This window comes from Vanellus vanellus, assembly GCF_965231255.1.
Source record: "Vanellus vanellus genome assembly, chromosome: Z".
NCBI classification, from domain to species: domain Eukaryota; kingdom Metazoa; phylum Chordata; class Aves; order Charadriiformes; family Charadriidae; genus Vanellus; species Vanellus vanellus.
The window spans coordinates 20,086,722-20,112,865 of NC_138908.1; the positions used below are offsets into that span (position 1 = coordinate 20,086,722).

The 26,144-nt window shown below is 37.2% G+C and overlaps 1 protein-coding gene across 2 annotated transcripts in view; it reads left to right on the forward strand.

The window, feature by feature from the left end:
• Positions 1-26,144, forward strand: part of SNX24 (sorting nexin 24) — a 94,211-nt gene that overhangs the window by 22,293 nt on the left and 45,774 nt on the right. Inside the window, exon 2 of one of the 2 annotated variants that reach the window (XM_082497275.1) lies at positions 25,270-25,353. The exons of the other annotated variant lie outside the window; for it this stretch is intronic. Within the exon in view, the coding sequence (XP_082353401.1) occupies positions 25,270-25,353 (84 nt within the window). The remainder of the gene's footprint in view (positions 1-25,269; positions 25,354-26,144) is intronic. 2 annotated transcript variants of the gene reach the window in all.

Here is a 26,144-nt window from a genome sequence, read left to right on the forward strand (position 1 = left end):
TCACAGTGGTGTGGTAGTTTGCTTCGTAAAAGCATGGAGAACCATGTGGAGTCAGGTGAAACTAAGATAGAGTAAGAGCATATTTGTAATACTGAAAAAGACTTCGCTTCAGAGGCTGCCTGTAAGGGTAAAGTGATTAATTTCTGTAATACTGGTACAACAGCAGATGGGAGAAGAAAGAGGTAATAGCAAGAGAGTGAGCAGCAGCATTGCTTGTTTTTCCGTGCCTGTTGAGATTTGCCTAATTTGATTGATGAGGAATATCTGAAAACTTGGGCTGATCACTTTTGCGCACATTCCACTCTGACAAGAGAACCAAACACAAGTGTCTGTCTTTCTGTTTTTTCAATTAATTGTTTGAAATTCTAGTTATATTAGTAATTTATGCATTGTAATAAATAATATATTTATTTCTTCCTTTCCTTAACTGTCATCTCTTTACTAAGAGTTGTGTAGCATGGGCAAGAGGGAATGGTGGAGAAACAAGTGGTGGAAAAGAGTATCAGTCTTTTCCTTGTATTCTTATTTTATAAAATTGATACTTTGCTTGATTAGGTATTCTAAAAAGTGATATCTTACAGGCATAGAAGTGTCTTTAAAGTCTATGGTTTATTTTTGTTTGGAATAGAATAAAAAATTTGGTAATCCTGTAACAAGAAGCTATGAGTATCTTCTTAGCAAATGTTTCTTGAATTAGTGAAATTACTTCAGCTTCAGTGTAAGTATTTTTTAGGATAGCATAAGACTATTTGTCTTTCCTTCTTCTAGTGTTTGTTCACTGCATCTCTAGTAAAGTCATTGTAGCTTAAGTGAATCAGAGCTTTTCTTGATTCTCTCTGTCCCCAGTTTACTGGTTGTTCTGGTCATCTAAGCCTAAAATATTTTAACACGTTTACGTGTAGCCTTTATTTCTTCAAAACTGATCTTTGAAACAAAAACTTGCTCTCCTTTTTACGTCAAATGCATTCTTTTTTATTATGCTTATCAAAACTTAAAAAAATTGAATGTGAATATTTCCATCTCTTCAACTGATGAGTATGTAGCAAAATTCTGCAGTGGCTCAAGTTAATGATATGATTTATTCTGATGGCTAATGGTAAATGAATAGCGATAACTGGGAGGTTATAGTATGTTTCTTAAAAGGGACTATTTGGTTAGGGCAAATGATTGTTGTGTTACTCAGTGATTAATTGTATTACTTCTTGCAATTTTTTTTTCAAAACACCTGTCCATTCTGAAGTAGATTGAAATAAGACTTTCCAGAAGAGTTCAGGGTTTTGATATGAATTAGGAATATGACAACATGTCAGCATACTGAACTACACTTTCAAACAGCAACTTTGTGAATGAGATACCAGAAAAAAAAACAAAACTGAAATCCTTTTGCTTCTTCATCCATAGGGGAAAAATACACTCATCTCTCTTCAAGATATATCCAAAGAGTTGTTTCTGAAGTGTGTTGACAAGATCACCAAATTTGTGTGTTCAGACCAGATAAAGTGAACAGGTTCCAGGATCTGAGAAGATAAAAATATTTTATCACTTTGTTGACTGAAACAATGTTTCTGTGGTTTTAGAGGAACGTGTGATTCTTTTTTTCTTTATGTACTGCTTTTCTGCAGATACATTATAAATTTTTATTCTATTCAGGCTTTTTTTTTTCTTAAATGACAGATGTAGCGATTTACCTTTTTTTAACTCAGTATCATTTTTAGGTATACTTGTACTTAACATAAAAATCTTAAAACATAAGACCCGTAAAAATTAGTTAAAAAAAAAAAAAAAGAAAAACAGTTCACAGACCCAAACAGTTAGCAATATAACTCAGAGTTTATAACAGTCAAACCACCTAGGCAGGGTGAAAAGACTTGTTACAACATAAAAGTAAAGGTCATACAAGTTTTGGAAGTTACTGCTTGTACACTGAACTTTGTACAGAACACAAATCGGTCATTTTGCTAAGGAATGGAATAAGAAGACTGAAGCTGGAGAAGGGACCAAAAAGTGACATGGAAGTGCACTGCAGAAGTTGTCATAGATCCTCGGTGTGGGACCCTTTTGAATGATGTGGCTTCAGTGCAAAGATGAGCCCCTGCTCAAAGGAGCCCTCTTAAGTGATGCGTTTTCCAGTGGAAAGATCTGGTTATGTGATCCAGGTTGTAGTGTCTCATGCTTTGGGATTCAAGATAGCAGAAAGAGAACTGTAAATTACTGCAACTTAGTAAACGTTTTAAGTGTGTGTGACTACATGCATTTGTTTTTCTTAGTCTTTCAGGATTCCTTTAAAAAATAATCAGTTCTTAGATTATTGTAAACCTTTTATAAGACAACAGCCTATGGCACTATAATCTAAACTTCTCCACAAACAAAGAAATATGCTTCTGATACATAATGAATCCAAATATTACTTTTTCTTTTGACTTTGACTTTAACTCCATTGAGTTTAACTAGGAAAACAGAAAAGTCATTGCTTCAGCTTAGTGTGCCTGTCTAGAAAGAAGGGATGATACTGCTACAGGCATGCTTTGAGCAGTGGCTTGGGCATTTACCTAGTTCATATATCCCTGTCAAAAAGAGTCAGTTTCTGTTCTTTTGAAGTCAGATGCAGTGATGTAGGCTTTCTGTGAATTATTCACATGGAAGAAAAAGTCTTCCGTCTCTTCTAAAATGGAAATAAATGCCTGTGATGTATGTTTTCCTGTAAGGAAATAAAGAAATATTAAAATAATGCCTTAAATATGTGCAAGTAATTTAGATTATTGCATGCTGCAGTTAGGATCTGCTTTAGCAAAATAAAAGTTGAATCTAAAAGGATTTAAGTAGTAACATTACAAGTAACATTACAGATGTGAAAGTCATTTTATGTTATCTAAAGATTGAAAGAGCGAAGTGTGTTTATTATAATTCACTTTCAAATTCTGCATGTCCTCTATCTATCCATATGTCAGCAGCCTGTCATACAGCCTCTGTTTCCAGTCCTCTTAGCTCCTACTCTATTACAGTGGAAATGTATGGCTTCTTGCTTTTCCTAAGAGAACTCACTCCAAGGTATGTCCAGCAAAATTTGGGAATGGTTAATACTGAGTAGTGTATCCTTGATTTTCAGGGTGACTCAAAATAGAGTCAGCTTCATTGAATGAAAAGAGATATTTCTTGTGCTTTGGGTAGATACTTTGCACTTCAAATAAAGCAAAGAGTTCTAGATCTGGGGTTAATTTAAAAGTAGGTTCACTTGGTTGTTGTTTTTTTTTTTTTTCATAATTGGTTATGAATTGCTGCCATCATCAGTATCAGTGTCACGGCTGTGAGCCCAGATATTTATGCATATCAGACAACTGAGATGAAGAGAATTTCCTGTTTTCTGTATAAGCACGAAGTACAAGAACCAGACTTGGAAAGGACAAAACATAATTTGTCTGCAACTTCTTGTCTAAAGATACTATTCTTGATAATTTTGAGTTCTTATGAATAAAAGCTTATGTAGTAAAGGATTTTATGGCAGAAATGCAGAAGACTTCTTTTATTTTGTTTTCTTTGTTTAAAAAGAAAAAGTCAGTGCTAAAATAAGTTCCTTAAATATACATAAAATAGCATCCTATCTATACTGTCCATTGTCTGGAGTACTTCCTCTTCCCTTCCCACTGCCTTCAAGAAGATTACAGAGTTTGCTTTTCAGATATTTGGCATCTCATACATTGAATGTGTAACTGGTTTCTTATTTTCCATTTTCCCCTTAGATCTGTAGATATTAAATATGCATGGGCTTGTGTATGTGCAAACAAATGCTGACAACTAACCATAGTATCTGAGATGACACAGTTTCTGTTAGATGTATACCAGGCTAACTGTGGAATAATGTTGCAGATACATTTGAAAGCCGTTTTGTAAGATTAAGTCCTTGGTTTCATTTTTCTGAATCATTGTAAATATGGCTTTCTGGGATTAAATTTTCCATCACAAATAATTAGTACACATTCAGTGAGATCAATTCATCTGCTTCTGAGAAAAAAACAAAGGGGAAAAAAGTGTTTTGCTGGGGTTAATAAAATAAATTAAGTCTTGTAACTGTTGTGCTGCTGCTTTTTTTTTTTCCATTGGAGTACAAATTGGGAAGTTTTATTAGAGTGAGAAAAGTAATTGCTCTGTGCTTGAAACTCGATCCAAACTTAGCCAGATGACCTCTGAAAATCTCAGTTTACCCCAAGGTTTTTTACAGTCTAAAAGAAAAATTCTAGATTTTTTGCAGCAAGTGCATTACAAGAACACCAAGAAAAGAACAAGACACTGGTAACAGTTATTCTTTTGTCTGAAAGAAGTTTCAGTGGTACAACTGAACTGAAAATAGCAAGACTGCTGTCATCTGTTTGCTTCATTGATAAGTCGTATATAAGATAGTCCATGTTGTTTCTACTGAGAAATAGCAGAAGATGTACTCTGCTTTTTTAAGACATTATTCACGTGCATTCCTCTGTTATTTTTAAAGCTTGGTTTTCTCTAGTTACGTAGGACTTGGATTTAGTCAACCTCTGGTCTCATGCTGCTTGTCTAAGTCAAGGGATAGGAGATACCTTCTCTGAGAACTGAGTCTTTTATCTCTTTCCTCTTGAAATGGAAAGAATTTTCTGAGTGTCTGAGGTGGCCAGTAGTTTTATTTTGAATCTGAAAATTGTTTTCAATTGTAAGGCTAAGCAACACTTACCTGTTGTGAGGAGCTGCTTTTGAACCATCCGCATCTTTTTGCCTTGTGGATATTTTTTCTTTGGAACAAAGACCTACTTGCTCCTGTCTCCTGTAGTACATGAAATGGAAAACAAGTTCTTCTGATCAGTGTACCCCTAGAAGTTTCATGATTACAAGTTATTCAGGTACTTGTAACATGTGGGTGTTTTTGAATCACTGCTTTGCGCTAAAACTGCTATGAGTTTTCCAGTTAGACTGCTAATGCAAACGTAGATTCTGCAAGGAATGATTGTATATTGTAATTATATCTTTACAGGTTACTCTGTGGAAAATGAGTTTACATTGATGTGGGTTTCTACTCCAGATAACAAAAAGAAGAAAGTAATAAAAATGAGAAAGTGAATATTTTAGCTGCAGGACAGTTTGTATGGAGAGCCTCTGCCCAAGAACTCTTCAGTATTTTAATCAATAAAGTTTGAAAGACTCATGCAAGTTGATATAATAACCTCTGAAATACTAATGATCAGTTATCACTTCCATTGGGAAACTGTACCAGTCCCAAGCATAAAAATGGTCATTTAAAATGTCTTTACTAAGCAGCACAGAATTCTACAGAACTAAATCTCGAGTAGATCTAGCTGCCTAAATGGTAATTCCATCTTTTTTTAAAAGGTCAGCTCAATTAGATTTTGGCAAGATTGAGTCTTCAGTGTCTCTTAGTATATTCATCAGGACACATTGGCTGGTAGTTTGCAAGTGTTCATGAGCAGAACAGGTTAGTAATACATTGGTACCAGTACAAATAGATTGTCCTCATCACCGCATAGACAAAACACTCATGAGAACTGTGCGATTCTTTAAGCACTAGTGGCATGATATAATGAAGTTGTATTCCATTAAGCACTTGTATACAAGGGAGCAAAATGTCATCACCTGAGTGTGGCTGCATTTCTGTGATACAACCTCATCTGTTCCGTCAACTAGTTTTGCTCTGATCAATAAGCAGTTTTCTGTGGCCTTTCACTACTGTCAGATGTCATTGAATGATGTAAATACACGTCAGAAACTAGAAACTTGACAGCTCACCTAGACTAAAGAGAGAAGTGTTGGAGGGGGTGTACTGCTGGGATAGAAATGACAGCTGATGTCTGCTGTGTATAAATGATTTGATATTGATACAGACAAAATTTTTCATTTTCCATAAGCATGCAACAAAATGACTGTGAGTCGTACAAGTCAAATAATTCAAAAAGACTGAAGGGCGAAAAAGAGGCTTTTTATATTACAGGACAATACTGAACACAATGTTTTAAATGGCCCGCTTGCAAGTTACCTCTTACTTTATTCTTGTCTTTCGATACTAAATCTTCAGTCCTACTTGCAGTTAAAATGAAGGAAGATTAAATATTGCAAATGTTCTCCTGGGCGGTGTGCAATGGGTAAAATATCTACTCATGCTAGCATACTCTTTAAAAGCATCAGAGAATTCAGTTCTTCATTATTTCACCACACAATCAAAAAATGGAAGGGTTTTGGTTGGTTGAGGGGACAATGGGTGAGTAAAGAAAACACAGTTATATTCCATTCCAGGGGAACTGCAGCTGAAATGTGCCATATTTTTCTCATTTGATTTTTTTTTATTATACTTCGTGATTCCAATGAGGATCAACTGCCATAGGAGTTACTACAAAGAGGACAGTGCTTAGTACTACTCAGTATTTCATTTATAGTTGCTGTATTATGAGTCTTACACCATGGAACAGACTCTTCCTCCAATTTTACCATAAGGCATTTACAACACAAGTTCCAGTTTTCTGGGAGGAGAGAAAGTTTCTGTGATAGAAGGTTGGGGCTAGATAAGCATTTAAGCGGTTTGAACAGAGCATGGTATTTGGCTTTTCATCTTGAAGGTTGGTTTAGTCCTTCCTATGCAGCCTAGACATCTTATCTTTACTGTATTTGCTACTGCTTCAGAAGGAAAACATGTTTTTGAAGAGAAGATAAATACATTAGTAAAATGACATCGGTTGCTGAAAAATCTGTGGTTTTATTAATCTAAAGTAACACCTGCTGATGGACTAACAAAGACATCTGTACTCTAGCCTACTTGTAATAGCAATCTCGCTGATATCAAGTTGCCCTCCACCCTGCTCTCCTGGCCACGGGCAAAACTGTGGAGAAGACAGGGTGTTACCTTTGTGTGAAGGTGCATGCATGTGTATACAAGGTGTGTAATGAAGCTAATGTTGTATACAGTTGAGTCTTTGCTACCTTAATAATATTATCATGCTTTAATGTTCTTATCCATTACGCTGAAGCATGATCTGTATGAGGAAAAGCTCAAGAGCCCTCAGATTTGGTACCGTGCTTCCACTGCAGCATGCTTTGGGGGTGTGCCATGGGGATAGTGCTTACATACTGGAGATTTGGTCTTCACCGGTCACTCTCCATACTGCCCATGTGCACCAGGATGTCTCAGCTGGAAGGCCTGGTCTCAGAGCAGGAGTCACAACTCTCATTGACTTTTGAAGTCATTGGTTTGAGCTCTCAGGTTACTCTGCATCTCTAAGGAGTTTTCTACAGGGCTTTCAAACAGTAGTTGCCTTCAGCTGGAAAGCTTAGACCAGATTTCTTGAGAGGGGCATGAAATCTTGGTTAAGAATAGCCAACTAAACCCACTCTAGATTAACTGTATTCCCTATTTTCTCAGACATCAGGTCTTGCCTCTACCTTTCCTTTGTATTGTTAGTTATTTGGTGTGACTTATGTGTGTGTTGTATACAAGGAATGGCAAGGTGCTCATCTGCCTTTATACGTTTGTAATGAGTACAACGGAAAGTAAAGTAGGTGATGCCAGGTCATTAATTGCTACTTTGCTGGCATAGTTGAATTAATTCACTGCGTATTATCAATTATTGTGATGAAAGGGAGACTGCTGGAAAGCTCTGTGTAAGCTGATGTTTATTTTAAATCAGAAAATTATTTTGAGTTGATTTCTAATTTGGCTTATGAACTCACTCAGAGCCAGTATTGTTGCCTTGCAAATGAGAAACATTGTCACTCTTTCTGATACATAAAATGACCAAAATTATTTTACAACAATGTTAGTGTGTGTAGCATAATTGTCACAAAAACAGAGTGGTGTCAAGGTGTAGCTATTTAGTGGGACTTTTGTTACTGACTTGATTCTGGCCAGGATATTACCCACTTTTTTGTGGGGGAGAAAGAGATAATTGACCTGCGGGGTGGAGGAAATCATTACACAGGAGGAAAATACTCTGTCTGCAGTCTTATGTGTCTGAACTCAGATATGTTGAGAATGGTTATTGAAATTCCCTAGAAGCTAGAAAGAGGGCTCTGCTGCAATTTAGTGCTTTCCTGTGCTTTAAGATACTTTTTAGGTTTAAAACAACCTACTGCATATTTTCTACCCATTCTTTTTTTTTTTTTTTTACAAAATCACCTTTGTTTTACTTTGAATACTTAGTCACTAGTACCGGGAAGTGAGATTAGATATCTAATAGTCCAGTCCCCTCCAAATATTGTAACCTCCAGAATACATTGAAAATCCTCAAATTAAGAAGGTAAAATGCTGTTTTCCCATTGTTCGCAATCCCACCCTTGATAGGATATTTTAAAAATTCTTTCTAGAGCTATTTCTGCAACAGTTCTGAAATCCACTTGCAATTCTAAATACACTGCACAGTGATATAAAGATTAAAACTAATTTGTGATAACAAGGAGTGGTGTGGTAGCCCCAAACATGTACTGATCATAGCAATTTTCCATACCATTCTGTTTTTTCTCTCTGTATATTGCATATATTAAAGTAAACACATAGCCAGGGCTTTTTTATTTATTTACAGATTTTGCAGTGTTTCTGTCACTTCAACTTCTTGTTCCTTATTAAGACTTCAGAGATACAAACCAGTAGCTCAGTAATTGCTTTCTTGAATCTGCCTTTAATAATTACATTTAGTAAAGCTGTATCGAAAATTAGAAAGGCAGAGACTAATGGAAAACTAGATTTTTCACTGAATTAGAAAGCAAGACAATCCATATATTGACAACATTTCAAGTTGAAACAGATCAGGAAAACTGTTTTGGACTGTCTGTGCAAAGAGGCAAACACAGGCCTGATGTGCAGTGGCATCTGCATTTTATACAGGCAGAGAAACTATAAGCGATTTCATGTAAATAGGTGTCTTGAGAGGGGACAGTACAAATCTGATCTGGAAGCAAGTCACTTGAGGTTTTTTTTAGTCGGAGAACCTCTTTTTTCTTCACATTAGCAAACAGTCTAGAAAGTACAACTTTTCACTGATTAAAATGCCTTGAAATAGGAGGTTGGGGAAAGAGGAAACATGTTTTAAGTTCTTATTTTAGACTGCACCATAATCTGCAGAAGAATGTTTGTTGAGATTAGTATGACAGCACTGTGAGCCAGCTTGTATGAAGGGGGTAGAAGAGGGAAGGTATTGGATCATTGTTTAGTCATTAGTGGGACTTTTCACCAAAAATTTTGAGCATTTGAATTCCCTTTTTAAGAACAAGTGAAAACATGAAAACTATCTTCAGACTTCTATTCTTGATATGTTGAATATTTTAAATGCCTCATGTTATAAGCGGGCAATGTATTCATTTATTTATTTAGCACAGTGTGTTCATTAATAAATGGATGCTTTGTGTACCTTAAAATTAAAAAAAAACCCAAACAAACAACTTTAAAATGTCTACAGATCTTGCAGTGTGAATAGATCATCTCCCAGTTATGTATTGTTGGTTGGACATAAAAGCATCTGCTTACAAGGTTTGTATTTTAAAGCAGGTTTATTTACTGTTCTGTCTCCACATGCTTTCCGTTTTCATGTACTAACTGAGCTATTTTGTTGATAAAGATCATTTGAGTATCTTTGTGTCTTCTGTAGTGTTTTGAGATTGTGCCTTGCTTCAGTTATCCTCTAAATAGACACTGTGACTATCAAAGCTTGTTGTAGTATCTTCAGCATTTTTGGGCACCCTTATTTTTACCTAACAGTACAGTCCCACTTACATGCTACACATTTAATAATAGTTTTCTTTGATAGCATAATGCTTTCTTCTGCTGCTTTTTAGGACATATTCACAGAATTGGGCACATGTCTTGGAATCATAGAATTGCCTCGGTTGGAAGGGACCTTTAAGATCATGTAGTCCAATCGTCAACCCAACACTGCCAAAAACACACTAAACCATGTCTCTAAGCACCACGTCTACCTGTCTTTTAAATACCTCCAGGGATGGCAATTCCACCACTCCCCTGGGCAGCCTGTTCCAATGCTTGAGAACTCTTTCTGTGAAGAAATTTTTCCTAATATCCAGTCTTACCACACCGCTGGTGTAACTTGAGGCCACTTCTCTTGTCTATTGATGTTACTCTTGCCTGAGTCTCTGTGAGATTTGGATCGGTGTGTATCAATGGAGTATAGATCCTGGGAGATGACACTGTGGACCAATTTCAATAAAGATGGAAAAAAAGAGTTTTGCTTATGTAAATGTATACACTTTATTTATTGGATATTGAATTCATTTTACTTTAAAATGCTGCTGAATTTTCAATTTTCAGTATATTTCATTGAAGATAGGTTTGAAGGCTGCCAAACTTAGAAAAGCCTTGATCTTCTCTTACTAGAAGCTCCACCTTAAATCCTAATAACATTAGATAGAGTTTAAATATTAACTTTCATTGTATTATATACATGTATTAATCAGTATGTAATCTTAAGACCATGATTAATACATGTTGATAATATGATAAACTTCATTAATCCAACAACTTGTATGACATACAGAGAGTGACAGTTTTTGCTAGTTAGCTTTTGAACCTTTGTTGAGGCAGTGTGCTATAGTGTTCAGTGATAACAACAAAGAAGACACCAAAGAAGACACCAGCAATCTGAGAAATTTCACTCTTGTTTGTAGAACCCATAAAAGCTAATATTATCCTTGTTTGGAATGGAAATAATGTGTAGGAAAGCACTGCCGGAGTCACAGAGGAAATAGAGAACCACAAAGGTAAGGCATGCTTGGGATTCCCTCTTGTCTCTCTGGAATTGCCGTTTGGGAAAACCAGCATTATTTGTAATTTAGGAAGGGTGTTGTCAGTTATGAATAAATAACTGTTTGAACAGTGACTTTTGGATTTGTCTTTTTTTTCTTGTACCTGGCGGTAAAGATGAAAGGCTCTTAAGAAGAAAATGTGAAGCTAATTGTCTCCCATCTCACCCACCTTCTTCAAAATATTGCAACAGTATCTTCACAGAAACAACAGGTTCATGATATTATTTGATTAATCAGAGTAAATTTAACTTTTCAGGGTAGTTACTGTGCAAAGCTTATGGAGAAATTGCTGCTTTATAACACGAAACTACAGTTTTGTGACAGAGGAAAGGTAGTGAATGTATAACTGGATCTTCGATCTGTCTTCCAAATAACAAGCACAGAAAAGGAAGCATTATTTTTTGTCCTTTTACTTTTCCTGCTGATTTGGAAGGCACTTTCATAGCATCATAGAGTCATTTGGGTTGGCAGGGGCCCATGGAGGTCCAGGCACCCCCCCACCCCACCCCTGCTCAAAGCAGGGCCAACACAGATCAGATTGCACAGGGTCTTGTGCTATCATGTTTCGACTTTCTCCACTACCTCTCTGGGCCCCTGCTCCAGTGTTTATCTAATGTAGACTTTCTGATGAAACTATTAAATAGGCCAGATTTGGCAGTAGATCTGGTGTTAGTCTTATTTTTCTAGAAAAATTGAGTGAGCTTTGCATGCAGTAATTTTCCATTGGGTCTTTTAAAAAATGGATAGAAGGAGATTTGATAGAAAATGTTGTTTTCACTGCGAAGAAAGATAGGATTACACATTTTACAATATTTATTTCTATTTCTGATGGGTAGAATTTTACAAGCTGTTTATTTTGCCAATTGCTGTGGTGATACATCTTGGGGGAAGACTTTGCTGAAACCCAACATATTGGGTAGGGTGTATGTAAAACAACCACTCTCCAAAAGCATTCAAGTCTTAGGGCTTTTTCTGAAATTCTTTTATAACTGTTATCCTGTCACTGTAAACTACAGTAATACTTCACATCTTCCTCTAAGACCAGTACAAATCCTATCAGTCTTTACTGTCAGAAATGTTATGTTCAGTTTTAGCAGGGTGTTACAATTTCATGTAGAATTAATGGTCAAGATCTTACAAAGCTAACATATAACACAGGAAGACGAGAACGTCACCCTTTTAACACAAACAGTTTGTTACCTACACATTTTAATGAATTGGTTTGCTCTGTTTTCTGTGGTCTTAAAGAATAATAGGAGGAGTTTGTTCTACTTAAAAATCTTCCACTGGTTTCATTCAGCATTTGTTAGTAATTGCAGTGATTAAGAAGCTTTGAGGAAAAATAAGTTTTTTCCTTTTATGTACTTAAGACTACATGAAGTATGAATACTATTTGACAGTTTTTCAGTTATGTGGTGTTAATGTACACCAAAAACACCGGCTAGAGCAAAATTCTGCAGTGGTTCATGGTTTTGCAGGTTACTGTCTTTTTTGAGACTTTTCTTCTCTCATGAGGTAGATGAGCAAAGAGATATTTTTCAGAGTCTCTTTCCTCAGTTAGAAAAATCAATACTGCATTTTGTGGAATAGCTCTTCTATTTCCTCCTCCACCTCTTTAATATACCCTGGAAGGAGGAGTTGCAAAATGTTGGATCTATGTGTAGAACAACAGTGGTCCCTGCAGCAATACCACTTCTCATGTTAAATCAGATAGATGCCAGCATGGGCAGTGCATGGAGGACCTGACTTTAGGAGATACTTCGGCTTGTGTGTGCACTTGCCAGCTTTGGTGGTGGGGTCTTCTTGTTCTTTTTGTTGTTTTATTTCCCCACACACACACATGCAATCCTTATTAAAAAGCCTTCCTGACAAAACCAGGAAGAAGTGAGTACGTGCCAGGGTTGGTTTCTCATGTCCTGAAATAGGAACAGTAGGTAGGCGAGGTGGGATGTATTTGCTTTCTGCCTGGGTGTAAGCACATTGTATGTCTCTGCTCTGCATCCGCTGGGTCTCTGAGGGCTTGGACTTTTAACCTCGCACCTCTGAATTGTGCCCAAGTGGGATGCTCTAAGTAGGTTTTCCTGGGCATGAAATAAGTTGTTAAGCAACTTGTTAAGTGCAGAAGCACTTGGAGTTTAGATCTAAAGTTTCCAAAGTGACTGTGATGTTACTGTTTGCCATAATCTTGAGGCCACACTTTCTGTACATACAGTTTTCCTGCCTTTTAAAATGTTTTTTTAGTTCTTACATGGAAAGAGCCCCTAAGGACATCATCCTTTGCTCATTTGTTCCCATGACACTGTCAATCCCACATGCTGAGCTGAGTGGACACTCAGTGGGGAAAAGTAGTGTGTGACTGACTGCTGCAAGTAGGTATGCACAGGGATGTTGAGTTGCATTGTGTGAAAAGCTTAGTGGCACTACAAGTACTTAAATTCACAGCCATGTTTTATTAATGGTTTTGCCTTTTTGTACTTTTTACCCCTGAGCAGGCAACTAGGAATGAAGGGAAGGGAATATATAATTTGGATAGGTACTGCCCCAGACATACGACCAGTGGACATGGAGCTTTGAGTCCCTAGTATAGACCTCTTTTGACTATGAGGCACCTGAGTTTTTATCGTCCAGCTGCCCCACCAGCAGTGGAGGGAGGGAGAGGGATACCATGTGTCAACAGTGGGTTTTCACAGCAAGCAGATGCAGTGACATACATTTCTGATTCATACATGACAAAATTGTACGTTGCCTTCAATGTTACAGGAGCCAGATTGTGTCAGACTAAAAGCCCTTTCTCCTGCTCTTCCTTGGCATGCTCATTTTAATGGTAATGCAGTATGGTCTTTTCAGGTATTGTTCCCTTGTGCCATAGTGTAGATTCTTCTCCAGCATCGCTTTCTTACAAAAACTTCAAAACATCCTTCAATCTTTTTTCTGCTTCCTAGCAACATATCGGATCCTGAACCGTAAGAAAGTACTCTGTAGGCCTGAAATTTGCTCTAACTTTGTGGAGGTACCATAAACTTCCAGGCAGTATGGACACACTTTAAAAATAACAGAGCACCAGCAGTGCTGATGCAGTTGGAAAACCTACATTATGCACGTACTCTGTGCAAAGTTTTGTTAGGAGTTAGGCTTTTTTCCAGAAGGTTATGGGTTGTCCAAATTTGCCTCCCAGCTCTCTTCCTGGTCTTTTTGTCCACATCTTGGGGGAACTTGAAATGGTTTGGGTTTTATTTTGGGTTTGGTTTGGGGTTTTTGATCGGGTTTTTTTGGCATAGGTAAAGTAATATATTTTTCTTTAAGTATGTGTTTGGACTGTCTCAGCTGTAACTTTCTAAAAATATTTTCTGTCTGAATCACATACCTGATATGGAAAATCTAAGCCCAAAAATTAAAGGTTGGCAAAACTATAAGTAACTGAGAACAGTCTTGTAATGGAAAATATTAGATTATTCTAATTACTCGTAGCACTGCCATTAACTCCTATAATGCATTTTATTAAATTAGCTCTATCTCAGGTCCTCTTGAAATGTTATTGAGATGTTAATTAGAAATAGCAGTAGTGTGTGTTAGCTGCAGCATGAAACAGGAAGGTGAGGAATCAAGTGATGCAAGGTGAATGTCCCTTCATTACCTCTTCAGATTTCTTACCTATGAAAAACATATGTGCGTGAAAGAAGGGGCAGAGGCTGTACAGAAAGATGAGCAGTTGCTTGCTGAGGCAGTTGGAGTTAAGACAGCACCTCATATATGTATAGGATAAGGTAAGTTGCATTTTCTCTGCCCTGTAAGTAGAGAATGGCACTTCCTGTAAATAGGTAGGAGAATCAACTTTGCAGCAGCTAAGAACTTCAAGTAAACTAAGCAAAGTTTACATTCCTTCTGCAGGCAGGCACTGGAAAGATAACAATAGACTCTTCATAACAAAAAACTATTTGAAGAAGTTATTTATGGCAGTGTTTTGTGTGAATAGAAATGGCAAAAGTTTTTCTATTCAGTACAAAAGGTAAGAACCAGGAAAATGCCAAGATTCAGTGAGGTTTGCATAGGGAAGTGAAGTTTTTACTAAGTTCATAATAAGGCGAAAAGAAAGTTCGAAGCCTCAGAATACGGGAAGGAGTGATATCTGTGACAGTATCACATTGTATCTGTAATATTCCTTATAGCTATCTGTCATTTTTTTTATTGATATTACTTTGAAATTTGTCTGAATGAATTTAGGGGTGTAAGTCTGTAGGTATTTAAATAGTGCACTTGGTTGGTATCTGCAGGTGGTGAACACCCAGAGTTTTCTGGTACAGCAAATGAGTATTTCTTTTACACCCAAGAACCAGAACATGAAATGTGACTCTCAAATTTCAGCTAAAAATTAGAATATGGATATTGTTTCTTCACAGTGCTGTGTTTAGGAATCTACTAGCTTTTACTACTGAAGTGTTCAAGCCAAGTTAGTTCTTTGGTAGTCTGTGCTTGGCTGTGTCTTTAATTTTTTTCTTCTTTGATGAAAAGACAGTCACAGATTTTTAGACCTGTGAATGACACTTTTTGACTTTGATGCTTCTAGTTAACATTTGAAGAGATTTGCACCCTGTGTAATTTTCAGTTCAAGTGACAGTGAGCAATTAAACATTTAGCATGATTTTTAATCATCCGTTTCCTGTCGCTTTGTTTGCAGTATGCACACTTTTATTTCCATGTTTCCAGCATCAGACTCAATTTATAACTTATTTAAAATCTTTCTGAAATGTGTTGTATACATAATACTTTATCTGTCTGAGTACATGTGCAGGCATCTAATTACTCGATGTTTGCCTCACTATCTTCCAAGTGATTGAGAGGCCAGTTGCAAATTAACATAATTCTCACTGAATCAATTTTCATTGTCTTTGAAATGATAAATATTTAATTGCATAACCAGTGTTCTCTGATAGGTTATTCAATCTTGTATTGCAAAATTGCTAATAGGATACTTTAATTATATAGATTATCTCGGATATTAGTTTGTTTTAGTATTTCTACTGCCTTTGAACCTATACAATATGTTGACATAATTGCACTGGATGTAGCCTCCATCAGCATTTAGATGTTGCCTTTTCTCAGACATGGGTGTTTGAGTCAAATTCTGTGTTGCCTTAGCTCTTCCACTAGTGTCAATACAGTCCTGCCTGAAGTCTCTGTGGTTCACGTGCTTGCTGTATTTTATATTGTAACTCTAAGGGAAGCAAATTAGGAAACATTTTTTTCTCTTCCCTGCGTTCTTCCCTTGTGTTCAAGTCAAATCCAAACCCTGCATCCCTCTGAACTTCACACTCACCCCGCTGCCTTTAGTGGGATTCCTGCACCTCGCTGACTGCAGCTCCCGCAGATGTACCTGGGGCAGAGCCAGGCTGACCCTCTCAGCATTGAGCTGTGTCCAGACTTTGCCACGAGTTGCCAGCAGTACCTGAACTAGTTTAAATCTGGCTCAGGAACATCTGTGTTCACTGTGACCACCAAGCCAACTACAACATTAGTTGTACATGCTCTGTTAGTCACAGCATGTAAATTCAGAAGCTTAAAAGCTTAAGTCTTAATTTGGGCACAATATTTTATTATTTTGGGGCACTGTTTCTGATAGCTGCTCTTGCTTTTTCTTCAGTAGTTGCGCTGATTTGTTACTTCCATTCTCTTCATCTTCCTTACACGTGAAGAACCATCTGGTTTTCTACAGTTGGATGTATTGATAACCACACCCTGATAACCTGTTTTGGGTCTTCTCTCAGTCACAGCAGGCTTGGTCAAGTAAGAAATGAAACTGTCTTATAGCTATTTGAGTTTATTTCTTCATCCCACTTTGAATTACCATTCAAAAGAGATTAACCTGGCAAGGGAAACCTTTGGTGAGCAGGATGGCATTCTTTGATAAATTGATGCAATGACTCTTCTTTTCAGAAACCAGTGCTGATATTTGAAATAGTGCTGTCAGTTGAATGTAAGAATAACACAGATGGCAGGCAATATCAGAGGTAATTAGGTTTCCATTTTGGAAGGCAGACCAATGCTAATTTAGTGAAAGTTTGGATGAGTTAATTCCTTGAAGGGAAGTGCCTGAAAATGTTTCATGCATCCTGACTGCTTATCTTCATTATTAACAGAATAGTGTTTGAATCCTCCACTTTGGTGCTGAAGACAGGCTAATCCCAATATTTAAATGTAATATATGAAGGGTATTTGCTAAGCTGCACAGAAGTTTAGAAAAGCAACCTCCTTTGAATACTGCTCTTGAAAAATGATTTGGATGAACTACTTACATTGACGGGTAAAGAGAAGCAGAGACTTCTCAGATGGATTACTGCAGAGACCCTAATAAAAGATGCAAGGTGGATTTACAGTATTTCTTTCCCCTGGTATTTATTCACCATGAAGAATGTGGAGCTGATTTTTAATAGCCTATGTATACTGTAACTTGACTAAATACTGTTGTGTTTCATGTTCCTACATTTTTAGTTAGTCACTAGCAGAGGAAAAGGCTAAATTCACATCAATGGTGGACATCAATCATGGAATATGAGACAGTGCGAAGCCAGCTCCTTTGAAGTGTTAATGCCCATCACCCTGCTGTGTGTATACTTTTAAATTAAATGTGTTCTTTGACACCATTTGACGTTTTTGTTTGTAAACAAAATCTGTGCTTAGGAGGGCTTAGATGGCCCAGGTGTTCTCCAGCCAGCAAATAAAAGTGCAAACAAAGTAACACAGACTTAAAGTTTCTAGAAAAAATGTGGTCTTGAAGGAGCTTATTGCAGCTAGTTAGATGCAATATGAGGGCACTGTCATTGTGGTTAGGAGTTGCATCCTGCCTTGAGACATGAGAGAACCCTTTATAGACTCTCCAGATAAAATAGCAAAGGACTTTGTAACAAAACAGAAGAGTCCTTATATTTCATAAAACTTAGAATTGCTCTGTTTCATGTAAATATACTTGTGCCATTAGTTATTATTTGCAATATTCAATTTTATCCCAATGTACTATTTCTATTGGAAAGTTCATCTTTTCCATAAGAAGGCTCATGGTTGTTCTATTAGTAGAACACTTCCGATAAGAGACATTGAGATGATCCAGATGGACAAATAGAGCAGAGCAGGCTATTTTTTTTTTCTGTTTAACTGTAGGCATTAGCATGTGTTCCGAACTTTTTCCTTTTTCAGTAAAAGATCAACATATTTTTGCTCAAGTTTGATTCTAAGGAGGTTAGCCAAATAGGTGACCACAGTGACAATGAGATTTTTAAAAGGGTGTCATCTGTGTAACTTGTGCTCTGCAGGGCTAATAAAAAAAAATATCAAAAGCAAGTCAGATCTCGTAGCTTCTTGGTTTGGTTACAAATTAGATTTCCATAGTCAGTGTTTCGCTGGCAAGGGAGAAGCTTTTTAGCTCAGAAAGCCAAGTAAGTTATTTTTCAGGAAATGACAGAGAAGTTCCTATGGGATTTTATGAACCATGTGTTTGGAAAAGATTGGTTTAAAGAGAGTTGAAAAAATCAGAAAACTACTTACTCTTATATGTCAGCCACTCTTTCATTCAACAGTGACAGCTCCGTAGAAGCCTCCCTCGAGCTTCCTGCGTTGTAGGAATTACAAAACTGTCTGACTGGGTTGCAGTATAAATTTTTTTACTACCTTTTCCACTATACCCTAAGAAATATGACATATAGTTCTCAAAGGCCATCTTCAGAAAGAATACCCCCAAGTCCTATGCATGCCTTTAGTACATCATTCCTGCCATTTTATGAGTGGAGGAGGCCCATGCTGCAAAAGAGCGTAGGGGAGGGAATATCCTTAATTATTTTGTAGTATTGGTGGGAGAGACAAACTGCATGCTGAAAGGTTCTCGAAGAGACTGTAGTCTGGTTTATGTAGGTACTGGTACCAGTAACACTGGTGTTAGTGAAGAGACAGCTTTTTCAGCAAATAAATGGCTGAAGGTTACATAAAATTAGTGAGGAGACATTTGAAGTAGGAGCCATGTTTGTAAGAACATGTGCTTCTGATTGTTCTTAGGTACACATCTTTTTTTAGTAACAAAGGTCCAAGTTAGATTGTGGTAATGTGACATTTTAACAGAAGGAGTCAGTGACACAACATACTTGTCCTCTCAGTGTGTTTATGTCACAGCAGAAAATCTATTTATTGTGTTATAAAAACAGTAAGGCTGCTTCTCCAGGCCAGGAGAGGTTGGGTAACTGCTTCATACAGGCTGGAGCTGTTGATGCTCCAATTCTCTGGAAGTCCTTCAATGAATGTTTCACTTCTCTGACATGGTCTTTCTCCCTCACAAACTCTGGACAAAGGAATGTCATAATTGCATAATGTCAAGCCTTGATTTCCATAGCTAATAAGACTATGCACTTTTTTTTCTTGTGCGGAAACTTAATACTGTTCATTGTAACTGGGACTAAGTGGAACAGTCTGATTTCATATAACAAGACATGACAGTCCTTGGGGTGGGGGAAGGGAGCTCTTTGTGGGTCCAGCCCAACTTTTGAGCTGACTTTAGGTAAGATAAGTGCATCTTGTAATGGATAATGTAATGGATCTGAATCTCTTTGAGGCCCTTCAGTAAAAGTGAGCACTTGTGTTGACAGAGCTGTATTGCTGGAGGTCAAAGCACAGGCACAAGGTGCAGTTGCGCAGGTCAGCAGACAGGCAGAGGTAGCTCTGGGACCATTGCCTGCCTGTGGGGACCGGTGCTCCAAACATCTGCGCTAGCGGAGCTGCCCGTCTGCAGCTCCTGCTTTCTGCCTGCTGTCGTGGACATCAGGAAAATGGGTTCAGCACGTGTGACGACTGCTACTAGGAAGGATGGATGACACTCGGCTCTGTCCCTGTTCATCCTCACCCCCAACACTCTGCGTACTCTCAGTTTCTAATACCTAATCTTTTGCTTCTTTACTGCCTTTTACAGCCACTTTCATCCCTTTTTAGGGCTGTTTTGCTTCTTTCTTTACTGTGTCCCAAATTGTTTACCAATTCTGCAGCAGGAAGGGGGCCCTTTCCTTCTGGGAAGACCATGCAGGAGCTTGTGTAGGGGCTGCTTAAGTAGAGTGGGGTGTACAATTGCTAGAGGGAGGAGGCAAAGATGTGACTGTAAACAACCTACCTAAGGCATAGAAGGTCTCATCTCAGCAAGTGGACATGGTGGGGATAAACCAAAGTAAACAGTGGGTGAAGAGAGGGGAGAACTAGAACTGAGTGGAACATGGTTAGAGAGGTTGCCTCATGCCTCTGTGACCCGTGTCAGCCTGTCTCTGCACTCTTGAGCTGCCCTGTGCCCGCTGCAGAACTGAGTTTTGCTGCCCCCCCTTCCAAAGGATGAAGTCAGAATAAGTTTGTTTTCATTTTGGGGATAGTGAGATTCAGTTTTATCAAGGCTGCTATGAAGTTTGAGTTGGCTCTGAATACCGTCGTCTCCGCCTCTGCTGTGGAGGGCATTCAGAAGTGTGGAGCATTGCCACAAGGCACTTACACCCTTGAGATACCGAATTGCTGCTGCAGCTACATGCAGCTCTGGGTACCGCCACCACCCAGCTGCTCTTACTGATTCTGTGGATGATTGTTTTCCCCCAGATCAGTTGAATGGGAATAGGTTTAAAGTCATCTTTTGATCTGTACTATATGCCATGGTCTTGTTCTAGTCATAGCACAACTGAGACAGAAAATGTGCCATTGTCTGCACAATAATGAAACGCTAAACATGTGGAAATCCTATTAGTGTTTCATGGACCGTAGCTGTCATTTCATTTGCTCTGGAATTCCTTCTATACAGCCATTACAAAGGTTTAAGGTTGAGTTTCTTAACACTTTGAATGCATTAGCTGTTTGTGAGACAGAAGTCTGTCAAGCATACTGAGGCATCTAAAGAGATGTATTTACTTCTGTAAGTAATATTTTAAATAGAATTAGTGTTGGTAAGCTTGGTCTTGAGAGAGAAAAGCACAGTACTAGAATTTTGTGAGGGTTTCTTTCCTGGTCAATGTTAGACAAATGTATCTGTTTTTTGTAAACTTCTCTTTTTCTGCTTCTGGTTTTTGTATCTCCTCATTCTAAACAAGGCTGCCCAAAATCTTTCTGATCTGTAATGTTTCAGAAATTTATATACTTTGCAATTCATTTTTTCATATATAAATATACACAATATGATAGTATTAATTTACCATAATTATAAACTGTGTAGTTAATGTAATTTCCATAAGTGAATATAAAAGTACCATCTGTGTATTTCTTGTGTAATAGAAAACCAAGCTGAGAAGTTACTATTCTTGTTAGTTATCCTCCCTACTCCTGGTCATATTTGGCATTCTTGTCTGTGTTTTTGTTGAGCTGATCATTCTGGGTTTTTGAGACAAAGTAACCTGATCTGTGTATTTTCACATCAAATTATCAGATAACAGATGTCCTTTTATATCCAGTGTCAGCATTTGACATAGGTAAGAACTGAAGGAGGGCAGTGTCAGTGTTATTTACCACACAGTTCTTGATGCGCACTTAAAACACCAGTAGGCTTACAGGAAGGCATGGGTGGTTCTTGTATGTCTTACTTGTTCCTATTTTCTTCCATTTGTGCTTTCTGTCTTGGAAATTCACAGTGATAGAGTACCAGTTGTTTGCCCATATATAACCAATTCCATTATTCTTTACTACTGTCCAGTTTCTGCAGCAAGAAGAGAAATATAGGTATTCTTGAAAATAGTAAAAAAGGTTCATTCAGTTAGAGGTTTGCTAATGGTGAGAAGCTGATAAATTCAGGAAAATGGTAAAATTAGGCATACTTGCTAACAATAAGAAATGAAGAAAATAGTTTCCAAGATCTGAATATAGTCCGTATCACTGGAACAAAGTAGAGGCAAAGAAGAGAGGCAAAAACGTTTTGTTTTGTCTTATTTTAATATCGTATGTAAATCTGTTTTGTTGTAACCCTTAAAGTTTTTACTATCTTAATAACAAAAACCTTAGGGATTCTTCTTGAATGTTTGTCTCCTACACCATTTATGTGGGTTAAATTCTGTTGGTAGAATGCTTTTAATGGATAATGATCTTCTGGCTTTGTGCAGACATCATTGATAACTGTTGTGGTAGTAACCAATAAAGATGAGTCATTTCTAGTTTCAGAGTACTCGTAAAGAGTTTTCTAATTGGTGTCTTCATATCTGTGGTCCCTTGTGTCCTAGTCAGGATGAACTGAAAATCTTTCAGTGCAGTCTAATTTCTGGTATTTCAATGACTATGGGAAAAGCATTTTACTTGTCTTATTCAGTGATTAATTGTTGCATTTTTCATTTAACTAACTGTCACTTATAAAAAGTCATATGTCTTTTCAGAGTTATCTGTTCATAGAACATGAACATTTTTACAAGAAAAGTAATTTCCTTGCAGTGTTGCATTTTTTCCCCCATAGTTCTTCCGTCTTTATTTTGGCACTTTCATCTATGTTCACCAGTTTCCTTACATTGTTTTTCTGTCAAGGCCTGGAATTGCTCAGTTAAATTTGTGTGAGATTTGTCTATAGCTATTTTGAATCCATGAAAAGATCCTATCTCTTGTAAGCTAATGTATCTTTCTGTCTTTCACACAAAACCATGTCATTACATGAAATAGAGGCACAGCAACTCACTTCTGTGCTTTTAGTTTGCTCTTAAAAATGATGATATGGTAAACAGTGAGGAGGCAAACTGGGAAGTTATGTTATTTAAGTAAAGTCATTTAATAATGTGAAGTTCATAAGCACAATACGTGTTATTTCACCTACATGCATTTCTGCTTTATAAGTTACTTTGTGAATTGATTTAGTATTTAGATTTGCATTAAATGAAAATGTATACAGATTTTATCACAAATTCCTTTAAATTTCTGGAATACAGGTGCCACAGTGAGTAGATCAGAAATGCCATTTGCAGCGAGGTTTTTTTCAAATGGTGATTTTCAACATCAGGTCTGTTGTCCAGCTTTATAAATTTTAGATGGCTGGTAAAGCTGGATCCAAGGGCTCTGGACAGTAGGAGGCAACATTAAAACCTCTGTACTGGTGCAAAGAGTTGAAGGTGTAAAGGTAGCAGGTTTGTGGTTTTGGAAAGGACGTCACTGTGCATAGAAAGCTGTGGTTATTTCTTCTCATGTCTTCTGGGAAAGTGACCAGCAAATACATTCTTTACTGTCATCTTGTTAGCAAAAATTATGCAAACTAATTAAAACTTTTCTAAGATTTAAAAGCAAACTGAATAAATGCTGCATAATTTTTGGTGTTCTGAAGCCACTTCTGTAATTCCTTAACCAGTGATGAAACACAGAACAGAATAGATACATGGTTTGAAAAGAAGATCCACAGAGGGATTTGTATTTCCTTTCTTCCCCATATTCCAACTATTCTCCTTTATGAAATGACAGGCTTATAGACTTCAGAGGGAAAGGTGTTTCTCTGAAGTTGCACATACATGACTAAAACCAAAATGGGACTGCACAAGCCAAGCCATGATTCACAAGAAAGTTACCTGTCAAGGGAGTGCTTATAGCTGAGGCAGGAGCCCCTGAGACTTCTCCAAGTTGCTTGGCAAACCCTGTAGCCAACAAAAGTGCTAAACTAACAGTGGTGCAGAGGCTCTTTGCTGACTGAGGTGTAACTGGGTGTTATGAGTTGTTCATAATTGCTGGAGATTTAATATCAAGCTAATTCAGAACTGTTGCAACACCTTAACTCGTGGTCACTTCTAACTAGTTTCGTATTGTGTTATCAATTCTTCCCACCAAGGTATCCTTAAAACTTCTTCAATGCAATGGTTTTCCTGTACAATCCAAAGCATTTTGTTCCTTGCAGAACTATTTCTTTCATATAGTGTGCAAAATAATAATGTAAATAATGCTTTCCTCTCATATAATTAGGATGTTAAGTCTCAACTAAAGAAAAAAGCCTACATTGATTTTTCTTTGCATGTGGTTCTCTTTACAACTCTAAACTTACAACATATTCCTAAGGGTGCCTTAGAGGTTTTTCACGTGTAGAGGAAAATTGTTTAATAGCCAATAGCTGTTCTCCCAAAATAGTCTAAATAGATAGGGGGAAAAAAAATCAATGCACCCAAATAAGGTCATCTGCTCACAGCGATTAGGACACAGAAATAGTCCTTTTCAAAGAGGTAGAATGTAGCACAAGTTATTTTGATGGATTACAACAATCTGAACTAATTTTGGTAATGTAAACATTGGTGTGAAATGACTGCAGTCCCATCCATCCTGCATTCGAACAAAAGTAGACACATTTCAGTCTGAATTAAATAAAATGCTGTCTGTTTGTAATGTGGTTTGGCTAGCCGGTGAAAACCGTAGCATTTTGACCTGTTTGAAAAGCAGGTTCTGGTAGACAATAGACAGTGTTTATCCAGCATGGTTTCTGTATGTTTGCTCTGATCAATGCTAGCTGGGTATGGTGTGATGGAAATTCCCTTTTTCTGCATTCAGGCATAAACACTGTTTGCAAATATGTCTCAAAGAACTTTTTTATTTGGCCTGTCTTGGGTTGTGATGTAATCATCTGTCCTGAACGTTATCTCTCATTGTCCTGGAAATAATTACTTCCAGCATTTTCCGAGCAAAACAGAAAACAAAGAACTCCTAGATAGACCAGGCATGTTTTCTGTATGCTTTTCTGCTGATCTTGTCTTCATTTAATAGACCGTGTTTTCCTGAGTACTTCAAAGTATTTCTCATCACTTGCCCTCAGAACTGACCCAGTGACCTGAGAATCAAGAAAATGTCATGTTAGTGACTACTAATTAGTGGATCCAGAGAGCTTCTTCTCCTGGCCTTTCAACCTTCAGAGGCAGCAACAAAAGCTGTCACATGTATCATCCAAAGAAAACAAGCATTTGCAATGTTTCATTTTTTTTGTTGTTTTTTTTTTTTTTTTTTTTTCCTAGGGTGTAGATAGTAGCACAAGCTCAATTGACACTACAGATGAATTTGTAGGTTAGGAGGAAATTAACCTATGATATAGTGTCTGCATTTATTTCTCCTTTTCCATGCATAACATGCTGCATTTGTTATCCAGTTCTTCCTGAACACGAGTGTGTTAATATGCTGTATTGTAAAAGGGAAAAGGAGTAATCTTTATTTCTTTTCTGTATTTTTTTCTTACCATTCTTTGTTTTAATATCTTTTTTAAACTACTTCAAAATATATCAAATATTTCTGAAAAGGAATACTTTAATCCGTAGTTTTTAATGTACAATATACAGTCCAAGCTTGACTTGTCTTTTTGTATGTTTGTTGAACAAACTTGTTAACAGAAGATTTGGCCATACTTCCTATTAATCATTGTTGTACTTCTGCACCTTGTGAGTCATCATGGGTTTTTTGGGACCACCTACTGAAATGACCATGGTAAAGTGTGCAGACACAGCCATGTCACAGAACTGTTTGTGCAAGTACGTTAATCTCCTTTTTATTGTTTATAATTTTCAGGTCTTTAAAATAGAGGTGCTAATGAGCGGAAGGAAACATTTTGTGGAGAAGAGGTATAGTGAATTCCATGCACTTCATAAAAAGGTAGCAATCTCTTTCTTTATAAGACATCACTTTGTTTTGACTTAGTTTGATGTTTTCCTCTCTCTTGAAATTGTTACTGTACATGGTTTATCTTAAACACATCTTGTGATTCATGTCATTGGAAATCACTTCCCTACTAACTCAGTTTCTTCTCTTTTTTGTGGAAAGGCACAATGTTACTAACTCTCCTTTTCTTTTTGATTATTGTTTACATGCTGTCTGTAGTATGTTTTTTTTTTCTTGTGGTAAAGTTACAAAATAAGACACATTCCTACAGCAAAGAAATATGGGTTTGGTTTTTAAACAATTAGGCAAATAATTTGTTAGTTCTATAAATTGTGTTGCTTACCTGCTATATGTAAAGCTGAGGAAACAGCTTGTATACACCAGGAAACTAGAAATGAAAAAGCCTGAGTAGACCATCTCACTCTGCTGCTCTTTATACAGTGAATGCAACATAAAGTACCTGCTACGGTTGTGTACTGAATCATCGTACTAATATATAGAAGGGAACTCGGTACTTTCAACATTGGTTATCCACTAATTGTTCTTTAATTGTTTTGATCACTGTTAAAGGAAAAGTGTGATTTCTCCTCTCCAGACTGAACTGGATGCTGCCATACAGTTGTGCAGCTGAAAGGCAAGCTTTACATTTTTTCTGCCTTGTGGCGGCCAAGTATTGTGAAGGAGAACTCTGGAAAAGCATTGGAGTCCATTGCCAATGGTAGGGATGCAATGAAGAGCTTCAGTCCTTCATTCCTAGGACCTGGGTCAACTGAACGTTTGTTGGT